General features: G+C 37.3%; 1 protein-coding gene across 1 annotated transcript in view; it reads right to left on the bottom strand.

Annotated features, from left to right (window-relative positions):
* LGR5 (leucine rich repeat containing G protein-coupled receptor 5) overlaps window positions 1-27,450 on the bottom strand; it is a 92,675-nt gene that overhangs the window by 18,536 nt on the left and 46,689 nt on the right. The window contains exons 3-9 of the mRNA XM_053943908.1: window positions 21,192-21,263; window positions 19,543-19,614; window positions 8,461-8,676; window positions 6,034-6,105; window positions 3,577-3,645; window positions 921-992; window positions 34-105 (exon numbers count right to left, since the gene is read on the bottom strand). Of these exons, the coding sequence (XP_053799883.1) occupies window positions 34-105; window positions 921-992; window positions 3,577-3,645; window positions 6,034-6,105; window positions 8,461-8,676; window positions 19,543-19,614; window positions 21,192-21,263 (645 nt within the window). The remainder of the gene's footprint in view (window positions 1-33; window positions 106-920; window positions 993-3,576; window positions 3,646-6,033; window positions 6,106-8,460; window positions 8,677-19,542; window positions 19,615-21,191; window positions 21,264-27,450) is intronic.

Below are 27,450 nucleotides of genomic sequence, written 5' to 3' on the forward strand. Positions count from 1 at the left end.
AAAAGAAAGCTAAAATAAAAATTAAACACATACAGAGTTCTTAGTTCTGGTAAGTGTTGAAAAGCAGATTTTCCAACGAGCTGGATAGGGTTATCATAAAAATGTCTGAAAAAAAGAATAAAAAGACATTTAATGAAAGGTATTTTAAAATATTCTAAATATATTATTATATTATAAACAAATAAGTAAACTCTCTGTGATAAATCATGGACTGTGCCCCCCTGGTTGTAGCAGAGGTGACCTTCTGGGCTTTTCTCACCCTCTAATCTATATTCACCAGCCACATGCCACATTTTTGAACATTCAAGTAGTCATTGTTTTCCTGTTTTAGTGCCAGAAGCCAGTCAACAAAATATTCTCTCTTCCTTCCAGATTTGCAAAGACAAAATTTTACATATGAAGAATTTTGTTATGACCTGAGACAAATGTAAGGATAGTACATGAAGAAGTCAGAACTTCTGCTATTCAGAACAGCTGAAGTCCTTTTGAAGTCATACTGCTTTCGTTCATGGAATATTAGTCAAGAGGAATCATTATTTTTCTTACACTTATTTTGCAATTTCTTAATTTGAAGCTGTCCATTAAGTTCATTTTCATGTACGATGATGGGAATTCAGAATGGAGTCCATCAAGAGTAATTTTTACCAGCTTTTATGTTGCCAGTAATGCTAAGAGATTTAGAAGTAAGCATTCAAATAAAAGGTCAGAGGCCAGAGACCACTACTTGCTTCCCTTAATCGGGATTTGAAAACTACCATTCTTTCCACAAAGCTGGAAAGATATGAGCTTGTTTGCTTGTATGGTGATGTGCTATAAAGTGTACTCACAAAAAATGCTTATTTGACAATTAGCCACAAATATGATCCTTAGTTCCACATGCTCTAATACAAGGAGTCATGGAAAAGAGTCTTATCACTTACATTGTAATAAGTGAAGGATTACCCACAAATGCACGCTCAGGTATTGACTTGATGTTATTGCTATGAAATCCCCTACAAAGAAAAACCGTTTATATGGTAAGGGAAAAAAAAGTGAATACTCAGTCTGTAATCACAATGCACAATGATAGTTACTGCTTGTAGTAAAAGGAGTGTCTGTGTGTGTAAAGGTATACCCTTGTTTTCTGGAATAGGACAGAACTGAAAAAACAAAAGCGGAAGGGAAGGGAAGGGAAGGGAAGGGAAGGGAAGGGAAGGGAAGGGAAGGGAAGGGAAGGGAAGGGAAGGGAAGGGAAGGGAAGGGAAGGGAAGGGAAGGGAAGGGAAGGGAAGGGAAGGGAAGGGAAGGGAAGGGAAGGGAAGGGAAGGGAAGGGAAGGGAAGGGAAGGGAGAAGAGAAGAGAAGAGAAGAGAAGAGAAGAGAAGAGAAGAGAAGAGAAGAGAAGAGAAGAGAAGAGAAGAGAAGAGAAGAGAAGAGAAGAGAAGAGAAGAGCAAAATTGCTGAAATTCTGCACTTCTCTAAATGAACAAAACCATTCAGATGAAGTAAACTTCAAAATGGCATTTTAAAATTCAGGGTATATGCAAGTATGTATATTGATATAATGTAAATATACACAAGTATATGAACTAAGAACATCAATAGTTAGATATTAATAATTAAATAGCTAACAATATATTTCCCCCCGTGCTTGTTAAACTGCAACTATTTTTTTGCTGGATGGCACAAGTTTATCAAGGAAATTATTTTATACACTATATTGTACTATTGATCCTCCCACAACCACCTTTTTGTTGAGATATTTTAAATGTGGACACAAACAAAATGTAATTGTGCCTGCTCGATAGAGAGCCAAATCTTTATCTCATCATTAATTACTGGATTTAATTCATATGAGTAATGCTCCATTGTGAAAAACAAAAGGAATAACTAAGATTTCAAAAGAACAATAATGATTTGTGTGGGAAACTCCCATTAGTTCAGTCGGGTATGAAGAATGCTTCCCAGCTTAAATTTATGCATTACTAAGCCTCCAATTGTTCACTGAGGCAAGCACTCTTGGCCATTACTTGAACAGGTCCCACATTGTTGGTTTTAGTTGTTTAGGCATTGTGCTACTGGTGATGAGCTGCAGAGCCAGGCTTTACATTCCTGCTTGCTTTGCTTGCAGGATCTAAGCAGAATGAGCATCTCATCTAGAACCAGTAAACAGACTGGTTTTGAATGGGATCCCTTGCAAAGCCGAAAAAACCCAAGGAAATGGCATGACTACCTCCAGAGCAATATCTGCTGCCAGCTGTGCAGAAAAACGTCACAGTTTGTGTTTTCAGCTCAGGCACAAACTCTGAGAGAGACATGCGGTCCCACCCATAAACTGCCTTACAAAGATGGCTCTGCAATGGGCTGAGCCTCTGTGGGGCTGGGCTCCCACAAGAGTCTGTGGAACACATCCCTTCCTTAGAGGATCAGCTCCCAGGGCCCGCACAAAGCATGGAACCACACGGTCTCATGATCTGTGCTGCATTTGGGATGTCAGATTGCATTTTCTGACCCCAAGTGTTTCTTGCATATAGTTGATACTCAGAGGTGAAATCCTGTGGGGGCCAGTACGTAACCTCAGGCACATCATGCAGCTTGCTGGTGCATTTGGTGCAAACTGGGTTACCCATTTTTGGCTACTGACTCCAGTCATCAAAAAGGCAATCCTTTGAGGTCACTGGATTTCATACTAATTATTTTATGGCATAAACCGCAGCTGAGAACACTTGGGCTGGGGCTGGGAAACTCATAGCCCTGCTGCCTCTTCCAGAGCTGCATTCTGGCAACACTGGAAGTGCTGAGCAGGAGTCCATGGTATCTGGGGGTACCTGCTCTGGAAAATATCTCCGGTGGCTACTTAGAATTATTTTTCAGATCAGTTTGTGATGTAGCAGGGGTACAATCATGTTCAACTAGTATGTGATTACTTATTTTTGTTAAAAAATCTATGCTGATAGTACCACTAACATGGTAAATAAGTAAAATGGAAAGAATCCTGAGCATATGCATTAATGTGTACATTGTGTGTATGATGTGTGAACATAATTAATTTCAATTTTTAATAATTCAACCATTTTTAAAAATAAATTTGAATAATTTAATTTAATTGTTGATTTTCCTGATGCAAACTATGCCTGTGCATCCAAAAGTGTTTTATTCACCACATTACAAAGAAATGTATTTTAAAAAATTGCTTTAATTTAATAGAGGTGAGGGAGGGAAGTTGGTAAAATTTAATTAAACCTGATGGACTAATAAAGATGTCATGCCTTCTTAGCTAGAAGACTAATACATTGGCTAGTTTGCAAAATCTAACTCTTGTGTTTGGGGCAAAAAGTGAATTAATTGTGTTTGTTATTTACTGTATTCCAAAAAGGGAGTTCCTGGAAAGACCCACTGCACAAGGCAGTATAAAAGTTGTCAGAACTTCAGCGGTCTAAACTGAACACTGAAAATTATTTCTTATGTATGTTGGCATGCTTATTAGCTTTTTCTAGGATATCAGTTTTTAAGGATCACTGATAAAATCACCAGCATTAAAAAAAGAAATCACATACTAGACAAAACATCCTTCTTCCTAATATGAGCTCTGTACTTACAGCTCTTTTAGGTTTGTTAGTGTCCTGATAGCAGTGGGGAACTCGTCCAGACTGTTGTAATTTAAATCTCTGTGTGAAAATAGATATTATTATTTCGGTTATGCACTGCATAGCAGACAACATAGCATTGCTGGCATTTGCCATGAACTATCATCTCCTATGCATTGAATAAATACATACAGCAAAAAGACAGGAAATCCTCAAAAGTGTATGGATATTTTCCAACAAGTCTATTTAGAGCACATTATTGTTCCTATTTTTATCAGTTTTCTATTTTTAGTTGCATTTTAGCTATTCTGTAAAAAAAAAAACAAACTATGTAAGTAAATTCAACTACTACTAAGGGATTTGCTGTTTTATAAATTGCCCACCCTCAGCATTACATTAAAGTATTAACAGGGAAAAAAGTCTTTCAAAACAATATTCAATGGTTTTGGTGATCTGTGCTTTACATGTCTACTACATTTCTCTATAAATATTTCTAACTGTATTGTTAAATTTAAGACTTGACAACAGTCAAGAGAATAGTTCTAACCACACAAATTGTAAAAATGATAGTGTAGCGACCATAGAGACCTCTGGTTTAAAAAGTGCTCATGCTGCAGAAGTAATCAGACTTTATTCTGGTAGGCTGAATGGATTATAATCCTACTTCTGCCCTCAGCATGACATATGTATCCTTTAGCATTTAGGAGATGGCTGAAACTAAAATGGAGATATGCCAGTTTACTGTGATGCTCTCTGGCAATGCTTTGTGAGGAAAATAGTCTGAAAAACTGGAGCAAAAGCTTTTTTAAACAGGCAGGCAAAACCCAAGCCACAGTTTACAATAGATTGAAATTGAAATAGTATCAGGCTGAAGTAATGCAGGCAGGAAACTGCTGTCTGAACTCAACAAGGCTTTCCTTCCTGCTTGTATATCTCTCCTGCTTATTGACAAAAAGAGATTACAGGCATGTATGGTTTGGTTTTGCCCTCTAGTGATATGTGATTTCCAGACCTACGCCTCAATGCAAACAAATGATCTTAAAGCCGGCGTCCATCATTTGCACCAAGATCTCTTCAGATTATCTTGAGACTATCTGGGAACTGTTCTATACATTATGCAATTACTATGCTTGAGGCAAGGGCTACACTGCCCTGTTGCAGGGAAGTGGCTGCACCTACATTTATTCCCAGGTTTGTGACTGTCCTCTGTGTTTTCATCTCTCTTGTGCCAGGTGGCTGGGACTGGGTTTGCAATTACTTATTCCATTGTTCTGTTTTTCTCCATTTGTGACCAAGTGCCATGTGAATATCACTTAAAAAAACAAACCAAACCATTACATTTTCCCTCTTCCTTTCCTGTCCCCCTTTCCGGTGCTACACTGAGGGACTTCCTCTCAACTCATAGGTGGCTAAAAGTCCAAATTGTAAAATTGCAATTCAGTGGCAAGGGATCAATGCTCTCAAACTGGTGATAAAAAACCCCAAGAAGCCCAAACCTCCTTGCTTCCTAATCTTAATGACAGGTGAAAGTGGGCAGTAAGCAGATTAGTGGATGGGAAAACAAATAGTCACCTTTAGACTAGTAATATCCATGTCTGAAACTATTTGTTTCTCGTAACTGGGTTTTTAACCTCTGTCCCAGTTGGGTAAAACATCCAAAATCACTGAAAATGATGCAGCTGACTGCAGCAGGTGCGGGAGGAAGCACATGCAAAGTTTTACTGTCCCTGTGGCATTTCTGGGGTCTGGGTGACTCCAGCAGATAACATCTGTATTTCACTAACTGGGGCAAAATAATTTCTGCTAACCATTTGCACTGCATTCCTGATTCGTATTTTATGAAGATTATGTTTTTGCTGGAAAACTCAAGAAAATTTGAGTTGGTCTAAACAGAATTACAGTGAAAACTTGAGGAAGTTTCAGTCTTTACCAGTGCTATTCTTTATCAGAGCTCTCTAAAGAGGAAAACTTGGATATAACAAACATTTCGCCCACTTGTAAAGCACATGCATAATTTGACTACCTAGAACTTTTGCTTTTTCCAGGTATAAAAAAATAAACCCATCTAATTTTATAACTCTCCTCTGTGGTAAGACGGTTTCTTAATGTTAAAGCTTTTCACTGTGACAATTTCCCAATCTAGCTATTAGCTTTACTGAATGAACAAGACAAATAAATAGTACTAAACTAGGCAACCATAAGTTCATGAATAGTCACTTCTTTTTCTATGCTCAACACAGTTTTCAAGTCTTTCAAACAATTTATCAATTGACAATGCTTATTAAAAAGGCAAACTAATTTTATAGTCAAAAATAGGATTTACTACATAGAGTCATTGTGAACTATCACTTAGGTCCTGTAGCGATTAGGCAAGCCAAAACCCACATTTGGCTTTTGGGCTATTTTTATTCTTTCAGAATATTAATGAAGACACTCTAAAAAAAACAAACAAATAAGAGGTCAACTCACAATGTCTCTAGGCTGTGGAGCCCATCAAAGCATTTCTTTCCCAGGGAATAGATTCTATTGTTATGGAGATGTCTGCAGGGGAACATTAAGCACGCAGTCAGGAAAGCACACTGCACACAGTGGACTAAAGCAAAACATTTTGATGGTTAAATCAAAATTAACTTATTTTCAGGAATGCATTGATAATATCCAATTGTGCTTTTGCAGGAGCGTGTATAGATGGCACCTCTACCACCTGCCACCCAGTCTCCCAATACCTCTCCATTTGGTTTCACAGAGGGGATCTGTTTTAAAACCACCTAGATTGTTCAAAAGTATTATATCCTGTAGTTCCAGGCTGGGGTTTGCATAATGAATAGACATATTCCCAATGATAGCTAATTAGTTAAGTAACATGCCTGAAAAACTGTGTGTGAGGTGTGAGGTATATATTTGGATGATGTATATTCAGAGGGTGTTAGAGAATAGGGCCCAAAAGAGCAGGCATTAAGGAGATGGATAACACAGCAGACAGGTAAGGGGCATTAGGCTTGCAGAATGCAAAAAGACACAAAGCCATAACACAAAAAGTTGTAGCTTCCCTGAGATGAATAAACTAAGTAATCTTAGAAATGCTGTAACTTGCCTTTCTTTGAAATGATGAAAAGCAGTAACTTCTTCCTAAAATATTTAGCACTTGAAAGTAATTTTTATATATTTTAACCAATTCTACTGCCTCCTGCCCGCCACCCATCTCAAGACTCTAAGTTCTGCCTATTTCTGTCTTTTAGACTGACATGCAAAAAAAACACTCTGAGTGAAGCTCATTAATGTGAGTAGATTCAACTTGTAGCCACTTCAGATCATTTGATTTAAAAAGAATGCCTTTTCCCCAGATTTTTCTTTTTATTTTGTCCTCAAAATCCTACCCCTGTAGCAGAGGGAAACTAAGGGAGAAGGGTTTTAAGAGAAAAGAAAGGCTGTGAATGAGTGGCTGCTAAACCCTTTATAATACTCTGAAAATATTGTTAAAGATCAGAGACTCTCTGAATGTTCTGCAGAACCTAGAGAAATTGAGTCTACCTGTCCATCAAAGGCAGGGATTCTAAGAGTAAAACAAAAATGTTCTGTGGGTTTTTTTCCTTTCTAGGAAGAAATCCAATCAACTCTATATTTTTAATGACTACTCTGACCTTTAATGCTTTAGTTAGCATGAAGAGTGCATCTTCAAATTTCAATTATGTTTGGATCTTTAATTATAAAGCTTTTGGCTTGCTCCAATCGACCATGCACTTTTCCACCGTGTTGAAAATTTGCCATACTGTATAGAGTTGCAACCCAATGAAAGCAGAACCACACACAAAGATTTTGATGAGCCAAAAAGATCAGCTGTTGTAGGTTGTGAGGAATGATTCAATTATTAATCACTATAAAGCCAAGAAGATTAGAAATAAGCAAGGCAGAGCTTAAATAAGGAAACCTAACTGAGCAGAAGCAAGCATGGCATTAAAAGAAATTATTTTCTCCTGCATTTCTTAACTGTCCTCTTACTACTACATTTCTGGTAGGGATCTAGAGAACAAAGTTCAAGACAGCCTCTTGCCTTTTCCATTGCTGATGTAAGTCTAGAAGGTCAATCACAAGTCCATCCATTCTTTAACTTGAATAGGATTGATATTTAATATAAAGAGAAAGCAAAGGCTTTGCAGCACAAATCAGCTGTTCATCCCCAATTTTGGGGCCCCATGGAGGCAGAGATAGTGACTATAGCTGTCAATGAAGACCCCTGATGTGTGCTGGGTTCAATGCTTACATTGGGGCTAGAGTATGCTACAACATGCTAAGTGTCTTACATAAGACCATGGGTTCTGACAGCCTGTACAGCTTGACTATATAATTCTCTCTTTAATAATGTTAATGTTTCCCAAAGCATCCTGAAATTACTTCTCCATTAAGTTTCTCCAGCCAGTCTAGATTTTCTCCACTTGGTACATTCCCAGAAGATAAGAAGCTGAAACCATGATTCATAGTATGCCTTCCAGATTTTGGTGCCAGCCGTGCATGTTTCAGTTAGTTGAACCGGTATGCAAATGTAACCAAATACAAAACAACATATACTCTCTATGACAGGAAATGCATAATTTTTCTACTGGATGGCATTCTTTCCAAGTTCCCCAGAAAGATTTCAGTTCATTTCCTGTTTCTAATCTTCCCTCTTTCAATCTTAGACAGCACACAATGTACCCCTTCCTGTTTGTTTTGCTGACCAGATAGGGTGATTTTTAATTCCTTTGGATATTTTTATTGAGATGGAAACTTTGAAGCTAGATCAAAACAAGTGGTTTAGCAAATGCTAGTCAAACTGTACAAAGATGAAAAAAAATCTGTTTCTCCAAGAGGCCAAAGCCCTGCAAGACAACACTGTGTATAAAAAGCAATAAAACTTACAGAACTACCAGACTGGAGAGGTTTCCAAAAGCATAGTCCGGTATGTAATGAATTTTATTCAGTGCCAATGTCATTGCCTGAAGTGCTGGTAAACTCCTAAAAGCTTGGACGGGAATTTCTGTCAAGGAATTATCGTCTAGCCACAGGTGTCTAAGGGAGACCAAGCCATTGAAGCAGTTGGGGGGTACATAGTTGATGTGGTTGGCATCCAGACGCCTAGGAGAAGAAGAAAAAGAGAAAACTGACTTCAAGAAAAGAAAAATGTCTTTGCATAATAGCTATAAGAAGTTATCACCATGAACATAACCCCAAAGGATGGACATGGGTTGCCACTTCCCGTTTTCATTTCCTGGAGATTCTACATTCCCATCTTGCTTGCAGCCTCATCCTTGAGATCTAAAATCATGTTTACATGTCTGCTTGTCAGCTGGCTCTGCAGAGACAGCTCTCCTTTGGAGCCATCAACTCACTGAGAGCACACACTGATAATTTTTGAGCGGAGTCTCTAAAGACTGGGTATGACTTTGTTTCCTTTCCCAGTTGTTTGGAACCATAGAACAAAGAAGTGCAAGAAACTCATCCAGAGATTCTCTGTCAGAATCTACAAATCACTGAGCTGCAAGATAATTTGGATTTCCAAATGCTAAACTCCCATTCCAAGACCTATAAACAGAACTCACTTCTGAGTCTCTGGAGGTTCCTGCTTTACCTTTTCTTTAATATTACAGAGTTATAGAATCACAGAATAACCTGTGTTGGAAGGGACCCACAAGGATCATTGAGTCCCACTCCTGGCCCTGAACAGGACCATCCACAAGAGTCACATCATGTATCCAAGAGCATTGTCCACACACTTCTTGAACTCAGACAGGCTTGCTGCTGTGAACACTTCCCTGGGGAGCCTGGTTCACTGCAAATATTGTTTATCCTAATGATTCTAATGAGAACTGAAGTTCACATTTTTTTAGTAGTGGAACATAATGATTTTTACCTAGAGATTAGTACTGCTAATATGATGTATTTATTACTAAAAGTACTTCAGCTGCTGCAGAGCCAACAGAGGGAGCTCAACTGCATGTTGTACCTTTGCAGAGTCTGCAGGTGATGCTTTGTTCTTACACTTGCATAATTAAGGATTAAAGCTAGCAAACCTTTTCAGATGTGGTGCTACAAATATAATGTCATCTATTCACTGGCTTTTGTTTTTGCTGTGTTTTGCCTTTTCATTGTGATTCTTTCAGGGAAAGATTTAAAATTGCACTTCAGATTTCTGAAAATTTGTGAAACACCCAGTTGGGGATGTGGGCCCTGATAAACTTTTTCTACTTTTAATGTATTGCAGTGACTTATACCTTTTCCATAACATGAAAACTGTGCTCTAAAAATTTTCATGAAATGTTTAGTGAGTAGTAATTAAGTGAATGGTAAAACAGAAATAAATTTAAATAGGTGTTTGAAAATACTACAGAACAAACAGCCACGCCTGGGGTACAAAGAAGTAATTCTGTACAACCTGAATTTGGTCTCTTTGAGAGAAATGCAATACTCTTTGTGGTGGGCATGTGCTAATCTCTTTATTTAAAGCTGCTTCCTCATTTACAGTCATGTAAATTGTCAGGTCCATTCTATCTCCTGTTCCATACTTACCCTACCTACTTCATGAGAACAAATAATGACTGCTAAGGCTCCATGCCAGGCTGGCAAATAACTGAGACAAGGTCAGTTGGAACAAATTTATAAGGTTCAGTGTCAAAGCCCTTGTACAATTAAATTTTCAGTATAATAACTGACATGTCAGGCAGCAGAGACAGAGCTTCCAAAATAACTCAGTGGTCTGTCAACAAATGGGTAAGGCTGGAAATGTTTAGAAATACTCATGTTTTTCTTCCTTCTTTCCTCAGGCAACAACCATGTTATGCCTGTGTTTTCAAATAAGGTATAATTTGAATGAGTAGATGAGATTTCTTTGTATTCAGTCAGAAGTAAATTTCTTCCCTGGGTGATGCTGGTATGTAAACTAAGAAGTTACAGTTGCTTTAGTTTGACAGTTTCACTGATTAAAGAATGGAGGCTTTATTCAAACTACATGTGCTTCAGTATTGCAGTTAACATCTTGTTCAATAGGAAGCCTGCCTGTGCAGCCCTGATGTCCCTGCTCACTCCACGGGAGTCACTCACAGGATGCCTGGCTGTCTGGAGAAGCCAACAGTTACTTGTTTGTACGTGACCCTGCGGCCAAAATGGCAATATTTCTGCTGTCGTCAGTGAGACCAGGATTTTTATCTTACCAATATTTCGTAGCAAATCAAGGAACTGATTTTTCTTTTTAAATAGCTGAAGTTTCCAAATATAAATCCACCACTGGATATGTAAACAAAACCCACAGAACAGAAAGAAAAACAGAACTGCTGTACTGTAAATGAAATTCCAGATAGTTGAATTATTGTTTAAATAAAGCTTGGAAGAAACAAAAAAGCTGCAATGATTTGTGCTTCAGGTTCTCTAACTGGGTTACATATCCTGCTAGTACTTATAAGAAGTACTGCCTCAAGTGCTCTTTCGTTATCTAATCTTTTTTAAATTTCCAAGAACCGTTTTCCCTCTTGCAGATATTAAAAGGTTTCAGTAGTAGTTATGTTTCCTGTCATACTGTAGGTAATGCACACTGATGTATAAAGGACTGATCAAAATCACCCTTTTCAGCCAATTGTTTTACATGTGTTGATCAAAGTTTTGGCACTTTCAGAACTAAACCCATTAACTCACAAACATGACCCTATTTATAACTGAAAAATATATGTAGATAACATGTGGTGAGTTTGAAAGCTGCTATTATATTCCAGAGAGAGCTAATTTAGGGAAACAGAAATACTTGATCTCTTCTGATAGGCAGCATGTAAATAAAGCAGCCACTATGAAATTCACCATGAGCTCACTTAAAATGTCTAAACCTTTCAAAGCAAATGCTTGAACCATGTGGACTGTAAACCACTAGTGTTTCCTGTGACACACTGTGAATTCTGTGACCATGTGCACAAATTGTGAAGATATTGCCCATGTAGAATGAAAACCTCATTTACTGGTACAGACAAAGGCAGTTGTTTGAAAAATATTTGATTTGCATTTTTTAATCAATTTAACATGAATGGATGCTAAGTTTCATGCCAGTGGCAGGTTTCTAAGGGAATATATATATATATTTTTTTCCCCATTTTCTGTATGTTCTCTCAAAAACAGATACAACCTGAGTACATCTCACAACCAAGAAATTCCTTAATATCTTGTTAGAGTGCCTTCCTCATTCACTCAGGTTTAAATCAAATGTTAGATAGGAGATCAGGAAGGAGATTTCTCCCAAGCCATTTTTCCCTCTGAAATGAACAGCTATTACATAGATTGCCTCATCTTGAATGGACGAGGGCCAGAACACAATGAAAGGTCTGGAAAAGAGGGAAGCCACAAAGAAGTCAAGGATAAAATGTTTCTTTTGATGTTTAAGTTTAAAGTAGCAGAGGTAAGACCAAAGGAAAAGGGACTGTACCTAAGAGGTAGGGGAGGCAGAGAAGGGGAAGCACAGGAGGACTGATTTTGGGCATGGTGGATCAAAGAAGGTGGCACTTCTCCCTCTCATAACACCTTCCTCTTCTTCTAACTCAGCTCTTTTATGCAGGGAGCCTCAGTCAAGTTTCTCCATGAAGTATTGAGCAATGATGGACAGGGGTTGTGGACAGGGCCTGTCTGGGGAGTGCATAAAAGCCAGGAGAGGGTCACTTGCAGCCCACCATCTTTGTTAGCGTGTTGGCACACAGACCCTCTCAAGGGTTTGTTCACAGGATTGACTGAAGTCTCATTTAAGTAAAGGCAAGTGACATCTAAACTAGCTTTGAAAAGTGGATGTAATAAAAATAGAGCTGGCTGTTCTAAGACATGTTTTTCAAACCTGATCTTTTAAGCAGGATATCCCCTTCAGTCCACAGGGGAAAATGCTAGCACTATTGTAAAAAGCTTAATTACAACACAACAGTCCAGCAGTTCTCACATCTCAGTTTTACAGGACTGATACAAAGAACCCTGCATGGCAACAAGACCAGAAAAGACAAATCACAAGTCACAGTTTAGGAGCATTTGTTTCTGTCCCACTGCTCAGTTTTACCTGAGGAGGTTTCTGCAGCCCTGGGAGTTTCTCAATCCGTAGTGTTTCTCTTCACATTCATGTGTGCTGCTCAGGGGCAGGAAAATCTGCATTCAAGATGATGGATACTATCATGCTGCATACAGACAAGAAGCCAACTGCATTGCTATATTTATACAAAGGTTGGCTCTGATACTGGGTACTTTCAATCTATACAGCTGGGAAAAAGTGGGGGCCAGCAGCTGTTGGGTTATCCCAGGATCCTGGCTGCAGACCCAGATTATGACCCCACAGATAGACAGGCATGTTTGATGTGTCTGGGAGTACCCACAAATCCTCAGCCAAATGGCTCAGAGTGACCTCTCCTAGCCTCCCAAGCAAGGTGTCACCTGCTGGGGACAGTCCCAGGGGCATGTGATCTACCAGATGAACCCCAGGAACACATTCCCCAGTTCAGGGGAATGTTCTTTAGGATGGGTCAAAAGCGTGCCAAGGACCCTGTTAAGACTGCAGCCGGGCGGGTGGCCATGGCCAGAGCCTGGGAGTGCTCTGAAGCACGGCCTGCTCTGCTCGGCTGGTTGTGATTACCGCAACCCCAGGACCTGACTGGCAATCTGCTGTAAGCCCCTGTGCTGCCAAACACTCCAACAGCAGCTTCTTGCCTCCCACCATACCCTGGCGGGCTTCAGCCATGTAGGATAATTTCTGGCTAGCAGTTCTGAAGTTGAGAAATTTGTCTGCCTTAGAGATGTTATAAACCCCCCCTCTTTTGATATTGCTCATAAGACAGGAAAGAGTCGGATGCCTGGTACCCTCTATTGGATGAAAGAAAACATCACCCGGTGGCCTGGAATTGCTGATCTAATACAGTGTCTTTGCACCCCACTTTGAGAGCAACTAACTGGTTGAGCTGCTGCACATTAAAAAAAGAACAAACAGTAGCAAATGCATTTTGGTAACCTTGCACCTCCACCTTCCTCTCCTTGGTTATCAACCCAGAAAAATGTCTGTGACTGAGAGGGGTGTTCTGACACTGTACTATTGCATGATGTTTCAGTCACTTTTCTGTTGCCCAGTGCCCTGGGGCTGTAGCAGCCCAGATGGTGAAGGTGTGCAATAAACCAAGGAGACTGCAACAGCGAGTTTTGAGACATCTTTGTGCATGTGTAGACATCTGCATGGGTACAAACAACCTCAATTTCAAATGTGGGAAATTCCTCCTTTGGGAGTTTGTGGGTACCTGTTGAGGTACCAGCTTTCTTAAGAAGGATAATACCTTCTGTAGCCTTCATTATCATGGGGTGTGACATGGAAGACCACAACTAAGGCTCCTGTCTTTTCATGAAAACAGTTTTCTGGAGAGAATGTAACTTCATCAAAGTTGTTTGGACTTTCAACTAAAAATCAGGATTATTAACAGAAGCATCAAAGTGGAAAATGATTGTTTAAATTTTACATTTCTGGGGAAAAAAAAAGCGCTGCTTTTTAATTTTTAGCCTGAACTAGAAGTGTTGCAGACCTATGTGCCCTCAAAGTCTTCCAGTGCTTTTGCGGGCTAAGCATGGAAGCTTCTCTTGGAATGTCAAATACTTGGGAGGTAGGGAGACAATGACAAATCCATTTGCTGACCTGTTCCAGACAGGCAATTACTGAGAACATCTGAGATGAATTCTAGATAATAATTTGTGTAAAACCTCGTGGTAGCAGCATCAGGTAGTCTATAAATACTGAAATACTTTATAAATAAAATTTAAGAAATCTACAAATTATGTTGGAAAATTTTAAAAAATTTCATTGATGCTACTTTACTGTTACTTGTAAAGTCCAATTAATTTGCTTCACTAAATTGGAGTTTTGCAGGTTGTTAAGGGAGAAAAGATGGTTTATTTTTATCATTTGTCAACTGTTTAAAGTGCTTTGTGGGCTATATTGTATTCTGCCCTATTTTCCACTATCAAAGCAAATGTCTTTTAAATTTCACAGGAATGAGATACAGTAAATAATGCTTGCTTTGAAATGTTCTTCATGACTGGTGTGGCATGGGCAGTGAGATAGCACCCGACCTGTTCTTAATTTTGACTATTTATGTCTGACAATGCAGCAGTAAGAGCTGCTTGTTAACAATGATATCTAAACAAGAAAATAAATGGAATGGAAGTTTTATTTATAGTATTCACTGCAAAAGGTTGTGTTACAATAATCCAAATAAAAGAATAGCAGAAGCTTTTCTTTTCCATCTGCAATGCCAATTACCCTTTCCTCCTTTATTTAGCAACATTTGAAAATGGAGGTCTCCAGTGGCTAGTAATATCAAATATATATTAACATGTTTGGGAAAAAAGTAAAAAAATATTATTGATATGTCATTGCCAGTTTTTGACCAATCCCTGCTTGTTCAAAAATACTGAAATTATATGTCAGTTGTGTTATATAAAGGGTGTAATTAAAAATAAGATGACGGTCCAAGAGAAACCAAGATACCTATTTAAACAAATACCTGCATTAAATGAAAAAAAGTTTGAAAGAAAATAAGATGACACTTGAAAAACATATCAATATACATATGTAAGAAGTTTTTGAATATACATATGTATTAAAAATCACTAAAAGTTTTCTTGATTTAAACACAGAATGGAGACATTGATGATGTGTGAAACACAAAATCCAGAGATTTTCTGCTTATAATCTGCTTCTAGTCTGTTCTAAAGAAATACATTTGCTCAAGGTGACTAATAGGGATGAGAGTATTCAAGTGCCTCTTCGAACTCTGATGCCAAGTACTGAGTTATGACATGTGAGTGGTTGTGTGTTCCTCCCTTTCAATCAAAATACCTGCACAGTCTTTTGTGCTTGACAGAAATAAATGCCATTTCAATTGTTAGGACTAGCAATCTGGATAATTTGTGCTCCCACTAGATTTCAGAGGACAATTATAGCCTATACAATAATACAGATACCCTTCTGCTCAAAACCACATCTCAAAATCAGCATGTACTCGTTACTTCCTTGATCTTCCTGCCACATAGGGAACTAGAATCCTATGCAAACATTGCCCAAGCTCTGGAAGCTGAACTCATTTATTAAGCAAAGCAGCACATCAGCTCAGTGGTTTTGACTACTGAGCTACAAAGACTTTTATAAAATTGGAGAATATTTTACTATTGTTCAGACTTTTTTTTTTTTTTTTTGCCTCAGTGACATACAAAATTGTTGTTCATTTTTTCAGGTTTTCTCATTGATTTTTCTTGTCAAAGGTGAAATTCACAAATCTTACATTTTTTTAAACTTTTGTGCTATTTCTCATTTTATAGTAATTATTATTATCTGCTGTCTGAATAAGATTGATCTGTTCTAGAGTTAAGTCAAGCCTTAAGAAATTTATGAATATTTGCCACTCAAAGTTGTCATACCATTCTACATACTGGCAATAATACAACTTGGACAATAAAGTGGAAGAAATTGTTGCTTGTTCCTGCAACGCATCAGCTCTTATTCTCTGTACCACAGGCCATTTAACATCAATTAATGGTTCTATCAATATTGACACTTATACTGTCATTTTTTAGTCTGGAACTGGATAATAGGGAGAGCATATCAGAGATACCCTGGATGCAAAAATTTGTGATAAATTTGCTTTATGATTGCATGTGGAATATTAGTGTGTGCATATGTATGTATTGTGCACACATGCACAATTCAACATGGATACTTCTATAAAAAGGATTTTAACATAATCCTCTTCTCATTGATTAAGGTATCAATGCAGTTGCTATGGCTTCCCCCTTGCATGACTGCCTTTCTTGAGGAAAAACCACAAAAGGAAGAGATTTGAGTACCATCACTGGCTTTTTTTTCCCTCCCACATTTATGCTAACTAAAGCCAAGGGTTAATGAGGCTTTGAGAAATCATGCCACCTGCAGACCTAAACATAATAAAAAGAAGTTGTTATCTTATAGAAACTGCTTTTGAGAAGGCTTTTAACCTCTTAATTACACTCTTGAAAAGACTCCTGCTATTTCAAAGGCTTCAAGAAATAATTCCTATTGTAAATCAGAAACCAATGCAAAACAACCTTGTGAACAGAAAATTCCTAGACCATATGAAACAAGAAACTGAATCTGTGCACACCTTTATCTGGCAGGCACAACCCCTTTTAAGCAAACAAAAGAATAATAGTTTTCTTTTCCTCAAAGAGGTCTCTTTTGCCAGTGATCATTTTTCAGGTGATAGTAGTTTTTCTGTACAAAACCATACCATTCCATCTTGGGTCTGCAAGGCAGCTGTCTAAAGATTTCTACTGACCATTCCTATTCTCCCTCTGTTTTAATTCATTCCTTTAAATAGACTGCACAAATTCCAGTTTACTTCTTCAACTTCTTCACCCAAGGAAAAAAAATTTGCAACAAAGCCTGAGTGAGACTGTCATTTTGTTTAGCAACTGTATTGAAAATTCAACAATCTCTTTCAGACTAACAAAGGAACTCTTGTTGGCTTGGCTTATCATGTTTTGGTCCAGAATGTGTATAGAGTGATGTGATCTCAGCAAGATTTTTTTGTTTGTTTAGCAGAAACAAAACCTAATATAGTCACTAGACCAGAATTTTCTCATGACTTTTTCAAAGATCAAAGGAAAGAACTGCAACCTCAAAAGTATATGGCTGAGATATTTCTGTCTGTGTCTGGTCAATAAAGAAAAAAGGCACTGACCAAATAACAATTATAAGGTAATTAATTCTTAGGGCTGTTTCACCTTTAGAAACCTTAACAAATGCTTTGTATATTAAGGAGGCAAATGTAGTTCAAGACAGGCATAAGAACATGGGAGCTATAACAGTATAATGTGTGTCTGTGTAGTATAAGTTATACACAGATGACATGATTTTTCTGAAAATAAACTAACTTCATTAATTCTGGTCTTCAGATTTTGGCTGAACAAAATGTATATAAAATATATTAACCTTCTAGTGGAACTTCTTTACTTACACACAAAAAAAAAAAAAAAAAAATTCTTCAACATAGCACATTTGTCAACCAACACAACTCTAACCAGAATGGTACAGATGCTCATTCTGTCCTTGCCAATGTTAGGCTTTTACCTGTGATGTTGGTGATCAATGCACATGGTAGCAACATTTCTTGTGAAAGCTATTTGAACTTCTAGATTGAATTCTCTATTTGTATCTTGTAACATTTTAGGAAAATAATTTCATTTGAGAGTAATTCTGTGACAATATAAGGTGATAATCTAAAGCATAGAGAAGAATCATTTGACAATTTCCTCTGAGCAAATAAATACTTTTCTGTTTTCAATCATCTAGATACTTCATGCTGCAGATTCAAAATTAGTAGCTCCTTTAGAAAATGTTGTGATTTTTTTTTGTATCAGGCGACAATAGAATTTTGGGGTAGTTCAGAAACTAACTCAATTTACTGCATCCTCTGTTTAGACAGCAAAAACATCTTTGTGGCTTCAAAAAATGAACTGCAAGTGCAGCAGAAGAAGCTCCTGATGCCGAAGTGCCTGAACAAGAACATGGCAGATGAAGTCCAGTATAGATAGGTGTCAAGAGAGGCACTGAGGGAAAAGGCAATTCAAACTTTACAGGACAAGTTCTTTATTAGCTACTAACGTGCTAGAAAAAAGTCCTGCAGTTGCAATAAGAATGAAACTAACAGCTTAGCATTCAGAAAAGGTTAAAAAATTACACAAAACAAAGTTTTGAATTAGTAGGAAAGCAAACAAAAACCCATCAATTTTTTCCCTCTTTAAACCCATGGTGCCAACCACTTTAAACACTCTGTACAGGGCTTATCTCTCCTTCACTCATCTCAGATCAAATACATGAAAAAGAGTTCAGCAACATGACAAGGATGACAGAGGAATGGAAAAGCTTCCACATGAGAGACAATCCTAACAGATTGTATCTGAAAAATTGACTAATGGAGATACAAAAGAGGTATATAAATCTGGTGTACATGAATACTGAACTGCTGCTTCCACTTTCTCCTGATGCTACAGAGAACATCAAATATGGTGAAAAGTTCCAAGTACATATCAGAAGGTACCTCACCATCCTAGCCAATCAGCAGACATGATGTCACAAAAAAATCATGAGTGTTTCACTGGCTCAAACTGCAATTGTACAAACCCATAGAAGAAAACCCTTTAGCTATCAAAGCTATGATAGACTCAGTGAGTGCCTGAGCACAAATCTCTGTCTTCTGGAACAGTTTACCAAAGCAGTATTATACTCTTTGCTGGACCTTCTTGTTTTCCTTTGGCATCTGTTATTGCAGGCTGGATGCTGGGCTAGGTCAGCTACTAGCATAACCTGGTACAACATTCTTATAGGGCAGAAACACATCAAAATAATTTAATTCATACCACAAAGCAGCCAATCTTCACGCTTGGTCTAGCAGTTCTGGCAGCGGTTCTGTTAAAACTGAAGCTCGTGGACTGAATCAGAATGGACAGTCAAGAGCTATAAATACAGAGGCCTGCCTAAAGCGCAGAATATAATTAAGTATCTTCCAGTACACACTGTTTCATGAGTTATTAGTGTTTTCCATAGTGCTTAAAAAGAAAAAAATTACACCAAATGAAAAAATAAAGAAGGGAGTAATTTGGGATTCCTTCTCTTCCCTGGAAAAGAATATTAATAAGAAACCATGTCTTGACGGAAAGCATTGCAGGCCAAGGAATGTCTTCTCAGATGTTGAACCAGTCTATAATGCTGCAAAGAAGCTGCCAGTGTCATGAAATTACTGGAATGAAATCAATCACTTCTGATGTTTAATTGACAGTATAATTCTCTTGAATAGCAGCTAAAGAGAATTAAAAGAAAAAGTTGATTCAGCACATTACAAAGCAATATTAACAGATAATTATTAGGTAATTGTATATTACTGCTCATGCAAGGCTGCAAATTGATTAATCAGGTATACTCACAGAGACTGTAGGCTGCGCAGGTTCTGGAGTGCTTCAGTAGGAACCTGGCGTAGCTGGTTATTCTGCAGCATCCTGCATTTTGAGTAGCACAAAAGCCAGAATCACCACAGTAAAGATAATTTCTTTCAAATGCAAATTTCCTTCTAAGCTTACCTTCTTTGTACTGGTCCTACTTCAAGATTACAAAGAAAGTTACACAAACAGTCCATTCCCCTGCCCCCGTGAAAGGCCCACTCTCTTCAAAGCAAACAAATACCTGTAGCATATTAGCTTTGTTAACAGCCAGCCATCAGCTTTGAGCAGGATTTTCAAAGCAGCTAAGGAAGTTAAAAGAATAAATCTGATTTGCTTTCAGTAGGGTTTATAACTTCCTAATTGCCTCCAGTTTTCTGAAATTTTCATTCTCATGCACTGATATTGTTCTTCTTCTGAAGTGATTCTATTCTGTTAAAGCGGTAAAGGACTGACTCTTGAAATCCTTACTCAGGAAAATGCAACAATAGCAAATCAATTCTTAACTGTGGGAGATACTTATGATTTAGTTTGAATAAAATTTTATCTCGATAAATAAACTGCTAATATTTTTTCAGTGAAATAAATTTTCTCAAACCAAAGGTTGCTAGCAATGACTTGACAAATATATTTTCTCAAATATCACATAATTTATCTCGCAAAGATTGCAAAATCACTTTCCACTCCTAAAGAATATTTTCCTCCTTTTGAATATGGTTTAATTCATACTACCTAACACCCTTGTTTGGACCAACTCCTACATATATAAATATTCTATGTGGATAAAACTGAAGTAGTATGTGCTGTCTTCAAAAGGAGGCATATTCAATGGGTCATTGTAAATGAAATAATTTCTGGCAGGCCTAAATCTGCTTGGACCAATAAGAGCTAGAGCTTGCCAACTTAGAAGTAGATGGAGTGGGAATCTCTTCATACTCTTTTCCTGCTAAGTATTTTTTCAGTAGAGATTTGTACAGTAGCATCAGGCCTGGCTTGACACTGCCCAGGAGGCTGGTGTTCTTGCTAATAGTACAGTTTCTGTATAATAATACAGTTTACATGGGCAAAGATCCCCTCTAGTGTAAACACTGTGAGAAGTAGCCTGCTAGTTATTTTAGTAAGTATATGTAGTGTCTTATTACTCCAAATAATACAATTTTATAATATTTTAAATAATTTATCTAATAGTCATTATGTTGCAAAGAACAATATATGAAATGTGAACTGTTTTAAATTACATTGTGTTGTATACAATAATGTTTTTCCCCCACGTCTCTCAAGAAAAGGAAACCCCCAGTTTTATGTGATAATGAAAAATTCAGCTGAAATCAGGACTTTTGAGATAATTAAAGAAACTATTAACGGAATCAATTTTTACCTTTGATATTGTACAGAGACATCTACTTGATGAGCAAGTTGTTTTTAGAAGGCTATTAATGTTTTCCAACTTTTGTTTAGGATACTTTCTATTTGAAAAAAACAAAGATTTAATGATGTTCATATGTATCTTCAACTGAATTGTTCAAAATGAGCTGATCAAACTATGTAATTTACTTGATCAAAACTTCACTGGTTAATTAGTTCCCTAGAGCATTTAGGAAATCAGAACTATATCAAACAACACACAGTTTACTTACAGCACTTTAAGACTGAAAAGGCCAGCAAATGCTCCCTTAGGAATGTATGTCAAGCCATTTCCTGCAAGACGTCTGCGAAGTTTGAAAAAGGAAAAGAGTGAATAGCTTTTCTCTTCATGTGGAATTAATTTGGTTGCTAAAAAGTGCAACACAGCTATGTTTAAATGACTGATGCCAGAGGCAGTAGTTTAAGAGCCTAGTTTTGTCATTAATACACTTAAAAAAAAACCCCAAAAAACCCCAAAACCCTCAAACAAACAAAAACAAAAAACAAAAAACAAACAAACAAAAAACCCCAAAACAACAACAACAAAAAAGAGAAGTCTGTAACTTCACTGTTGATCCACTGAAAGCAGGACTGCAGAGAAAAAATTCAATTTCATTGCAAACTGGGCTTATGGTTTAGAATGTACATTGAATTTATCTAATAATAATATTCTAATATTCATAATATCTAATATCTAATATTCATATTCTTCTCAGGGTTTAGAACAATCCCAACTATAGTACAGACATAGTGACAACCATTAGCATCATAGGATTTAAAGGCATGCACTTTTGGAATTTCGCATGTATGATTTCCATGAACATTTCACTCATTTGCACAAATATAAAAATATATCTACAAAGCAATGATTAGAGTTCATTCTGAAATAAGTACACATAAAGCTGCTGTACTGGTGGAATAACAGTTTTCTCTGTGAGCAGATGTGTAATAGGTTGGCAAAAAGTGTATTTGTTAAAATTTGTAGGGCTTTTTTTCCCCTACTTCTACTGCACCTTGCTCTCAAGTTGCCTGAAGGTATTTTACAGACCTAGGTATGTACACCAAATACCTCTGTAAAGTATGTTACTCTGACCAAAAATAAATAAATAAAAAAAACCCAAACTGCTTCGTGCTGTAAGGCTTGTGTCTAGGATAGACAGAATCAATTTGATATGAAATAATGGCAGTTCCATGTTCACCATCAGTGCAACTCCAGAGGATCAATTACTCAAAGCCAGGCTGGATGGGGTTTTGAGCAACATGGTATAGTGGAAGGTATCCCTGCCTGTGGCAAGGGGTTGAAATTAACATATAATAATATAATTAATAAATATAATAAATAAATATAATATGATTAATAAATAATGCCCCTTCCAACCCAACCCACTCTATGATCTTGCATTTAGCCTTCTGACATCACAATTTAGCCTGAATTTGCTGTGATATCTGTACCCTACTTGGAAATTTCACTGGTAAGGGGCAACTTCCTAGTAAAGTTACTTTGAGTCAATAGGGCCCCAGTGTATACTCTTGGCTGACAGAACCAACAAATTGACATGATGTAACCCCCTTTGCAGAACAAGTTAAGTACACCCCATCAACCAAGATATGGCACACCAGAATTGCAGAGCCCAGCTGATGTGATACCAGAGCTGACATTTGATTCAGCCTCTGGCCCCTTAGGAAAGAACACAGGACTAGTTCCAGGAAGTTCCTTAGGTACCAAGCTGCCAGAGAGGCGCCTACAGCACTGAAATAGGTACCAGATTTGCCAATACTGTTCATAGAGAAGGACGAGTACTTTTGACTGGAGACCCAAGGTTCCAGCACTGACTGGCCCTTAAATGTTGTCTTATTTTGGGATGAGCTTTCCCTGAACAAACTACAGGGTCCTGTGCACACCTTGTTTTTAGCCACTGCTTTCATACTGAAAATAAAAAGCTACATTTGGCTATATGTTGACAAAAAAAAAAAAAAAAAAAAAAAAAAAAAAAAAAAAAAAAAAAAGAAAGAAAAAGAAAACATCTAGATCTTAGCTCCAGAGACTTTTTAGGAATTTTCAGTTAGTGGAAGAGGTTCTTTCCTGTACAGATATCCCTGCTGAACTACGTAACCTGTAATGTTGAGCTAGCTCTTTCACACGAAGGTAATTGTGCTCTGCAATGACAATCAGCATCAGGCAGAGCTGCTGGGCTTGTGTCTCACTGCAGAGTGTAGTGGAGTCTGATGTCCGGACATCTGAGAACTTGGCACATGCAGCTGTATTCCTGCAGGCAGATGTGCAAACCAAACCTATCTCACTCTTGCTCTAAGACGAGGCACTCACAGGCTTAGATGTGAGGGCATTTTTTTCAGATGTGTAAGGGCCCACTTTAAGCTTCAGCTTTCATTCTGAACACAAATGGGAATGACTTTTGGGTTGTTCTTGGATCAAGCAGGCATCTGCAAGGTTAGGCACAACAGACTGTGCTCCTGGAAGTAAATGCCTTTTGTGGATCACTAACCAGTAGAGGCTGAGACCTGTCTAATTCTGATTTCAGTTCTTGTGATATCGTTGTTTAAAAACTAAAGACTACTTCACCCCCACAGCACCTTTTTGCTCTGCCATTTTAATGACATGATTGGACATGATTCCAGACATGAGCTTGGCATGGACCAGAGAGTTACAGGTTTACAAAACCTTACTGGAAAAAAAAAAAAAAAAGAAGGTGCAGGTATTGAGATTTTCACTTCAGTTACTGCTGTAAGTGTCATATGAAAAACTTGGTAAAGAGCAGAGAACTAAACCCACTCGTCTGAAGACTCAAGAGTATGCTCTTTCTGGCCTCCACCCCTTCTTCACTCACAATTGAGGCAATGCAAACTGCCAAATGCACTACATGTTAATACCCCCTGTTTAAACTTAATAGTCTTCATAAAGTGGGCTAGCTGAGAAAACCAGACCTATTTAAGAGCTCCTGGAGAAGGGCTGTGCCAATTACCAAGCATGCATCAACTGGCTGTAAATGCAGGGCAGTGGCAATGCGATTGGGACACTGTGCAGCTTTAAAGTTTTATTTCAATGGCTAAATACTCACTTTTCCCAGCTTTGGAGCATCTTTGTGGCTCTCCACAGCAAGCCTAAATGTTTGGCATTTTTTGGAAATGTACAGCCATGTTCCTGAGCCATGTTCTGAGTGGTAGTTATCCGAACTGTTAAACTGAAATATAATTTTTAATACTTGGGTTTTTTTTCAGATTCCAACACTTTTTAAAAAAATTTGCTTCTTTTCCTTTTAGATCACAACTTCTTAATTATTAAAAATGTCTTGTACAAACAATTTAGATAGATGTAGAAATAACATGTTAAACCTTTTGGTAGGCATAACTCCTTATGAGTTGCTTTCAACCTCAGGTCATGCTTGAAGTTCTGCTTTGAATATTTTTCAATTTGAAAAGAGCTCTCACTAATTTTACAGACAGTACTTAGAATGACTGTAAATCATATCTTATATGATATTCCTCTGCTGATGCAGCAGCAGATTATGCTCTTCATGTACAGCCCTACGAAATTCAACATGGGACTACATGAAGTGTATCACAAATGCCATGTGTGTATATGTATGTCCTTGTAGTTCTCTCACCAAGCAACCTGACAGTGTCAGAAAAGGCAGACACCTAGCAACAATTATTTTGGATGTAACTATGCTGTCTGGCCTTCATTTACCATGCTAAACCCTTTTCCATGATGCACTTTTCATGATTTTTCTCTGGAACAAGCTCAGCAAAAGCACCTATCTATTCCCAAGACATGCTATAAAACCACTTCTGGCACAATAGTAGCATCTTCCCAGCCCATTAGAATTCCTCAGCACTGCAGTATTTGGTAAAAATGAGAAAAAATTATTAATTTGGATGGTTGTCTAATTCTTCTAGTATTCTTGGATAAAAGTTAGCATATCAGTCCTTTATGGTATGCCTCAAAGCTCAGGAAATTCAGTTGATTTATTCATGATAATTTTATTTATATAATTTTATTTATATATTAATGTCTTCCTTGCAGCATTTTCCTGCTATTACTGTGTTTCTATTCTCAGCCTTGGCATAAGGGAAAATTCATCCCTTTGTTGAAACTATAGTATGTATCAAGTGTCTATCGGGGTTCAGTCTTCTCCACTTCAAGTATTTTGTTTTCCATTACCTAAATTACTTCAGGGAAGCAGTGCAGTATTTTACTGAATTTTGGATGTACTTTGGATAGTAATTTTAGTCTGAATGGGTAAGTATAATTTTCCCTGAACAAATGAAAATGGACACAGTACATGTTTCTATAGCTGAGTATTTAGTTAATAATTTCTGAGAGCAGGAATGAAATTGCTTGGATTTAGAACTTACCTAACCAAATGATTGACTTTTATTGTTTGAACAATTTTGAATATCCATTTTTAAAAATTCTCTTATTTTAAGCATATCTGACATTAGTTTAAAAATTTCTCATATTAGAGATATCCCATTAAGTACATTCAGGCTTAAATATATCACATCTCTTTAATGAAAAAGTAATCAAAAAGGATCCTATTCTTTGCATTCTGTTGTTTCAGATTTAGATTTTACTGACACTGCTTTGAATAATCTTTCAAAGTAATGGAGGCTGGAAATGTTTACAGAGAAGAGCCACCACATATCTCCCTCATCACCTGTTACCTGCTATGCTTGGAGTCAGGATACTTTTGGCTTAGGCATAGTTTTTATACTACTGCAAGTTTCTTTCTAAACGATCTAAAATAAATGAGCTGAGAGAAAAGCAAGTGGCCTCCATACTTTTAAATGACAGTAATTTATGAAATATCTTTCAATGCCACTGAGCTGCACTGGCAATCAGTGCTCACTGGTGGAAAGTTGTAGTGCTGGAGGTCATGTTCATGACCTATGGTCAGATCTAAAAAAGGTGTGTCTGGTTCTCCTTTGAGTGTTCCCCATCTGTTGACCCCTTTGACAAATTCTGACCTCTCCTGCAGTGTCATAGTTCTGAGGAATTGTGGTCATCCAGTCAAAAGAACATTCCCAGCTCAAAAAATCATCAGAAACTTTTTTCTTATTTTCCTTTGATTGTCTGAAAAGAAAAATTTCATTCATCAGAAAGAAGCAAATAAATATGAGTTGTGACTGAGAACAGTCAACTTTACATTTCTAGTACAATAATTTTTCTTTGCCAACTCAAACTAGCTTTTTGTGTGGATGTTTTCTGCACCAGGACAAACCTTACCTGGTGCCAAGCATCTCCTCTATAACTACTGGGATGAAGGTGAACTTGAAACACTACAAAGTCTTCTCTACAGATAAAAAACCATGGCATTTAATAAAGACAACACATTTCCACTAACTGTAGGAAGAACCTGTGGGAAATCTAACCCAGCTACTTCTCAGTCTGCAGAAGACACTGACAGTACAATATTGGTAGTGGCGACTTTCCTTCTCTGCTTAAGTAAGATTTAGTCCAGCAAATGCTGACAAGCATCTGTGAAGTGTATTTCCAAATCTAGTAGTATCAAAACTAAAGAAAAGACATGAAAGGGAGGTAACTCTTTCCTTGGGAAAAACAGTGATGCATATTCATACTGTGTTCTAACAGGATTAGCACAATGGAATTTCCTGGGACAAGTGGCTTATCAAATATTGCAAGGTGTTGAAACATAGGACAATAGAATAGGAGTACTGGATCTCAGTGTGACTCAACATATAGTGAGAATAAACAATATAAAAAGAGTCAAGCTTCACTATTACAAAGTGAAAAAGCAGTGAAACTGTCGTATTTCAGACCAGATACAATTAAATAGAAATTCATTACACTCAAATTTCTGATAAATATATTTGAGTCATAGTATTTGCCAGTAAACTATGATATGAATACCACACTGACTCAATGTTTCTAGACTAATGCCAGTGCATGCCCTTTAATAGAGATTAAGTTATATGTCATTGCATCACTTGCGTTGCATTATATTTAATCAGTTCCCATGTAGTGCAATATCCTATACAGAATGGAATTGTGAATGCAATCTGAAATCATTCTTCAACTGTGCAAAGATACAGAGGGATTTCTACAAGAATAATTCTGTGAACTAGAATCCTTTCTGTATGTTTCTGACTCTGCATTTTACTTCTGTTCACTAACTGGTTTGCTGATTTTATTTAAGGAATGAAAGCAAAGACTGCACATGCTAAGACAATGTTATCATGGATAGATTTATATCTATATATCTATTTCTGTATCTATATCTATATATATGACTAGGTTAATATCAACAGAGTCACAATCCAGTCAATTTTATATGTTTTCTTGGAAAACAGATTTCTATTCATCATTTACTCCATTATATGCTCCAGCTAATAACCTCTCCAGACAGAAAATTGAAAAAAAATCACATAGAATGATTTTCTTTTTGTGAATATAAATTGAAAGTTCAGAAGGCCTGAGAAAGTGAAAAACCCCAAAAGATGGAACTGTTCTGC

Source organism: Vidua chalybeata, chromosome 5 (genome assembly GCF_026979565.1).
Source record: "Vidua chalybeata isolate OUT-0048 chromosome 5, bVidCha1 merged haplotype, whole genome shotgun sequence".
In the NCBI taxonomy this organism is placed as follows: Eukaryota; Metazoa; Chordata; class Aves; order Passeriformes; family Viduidae; genus Vidua; species Vidua chalybeata.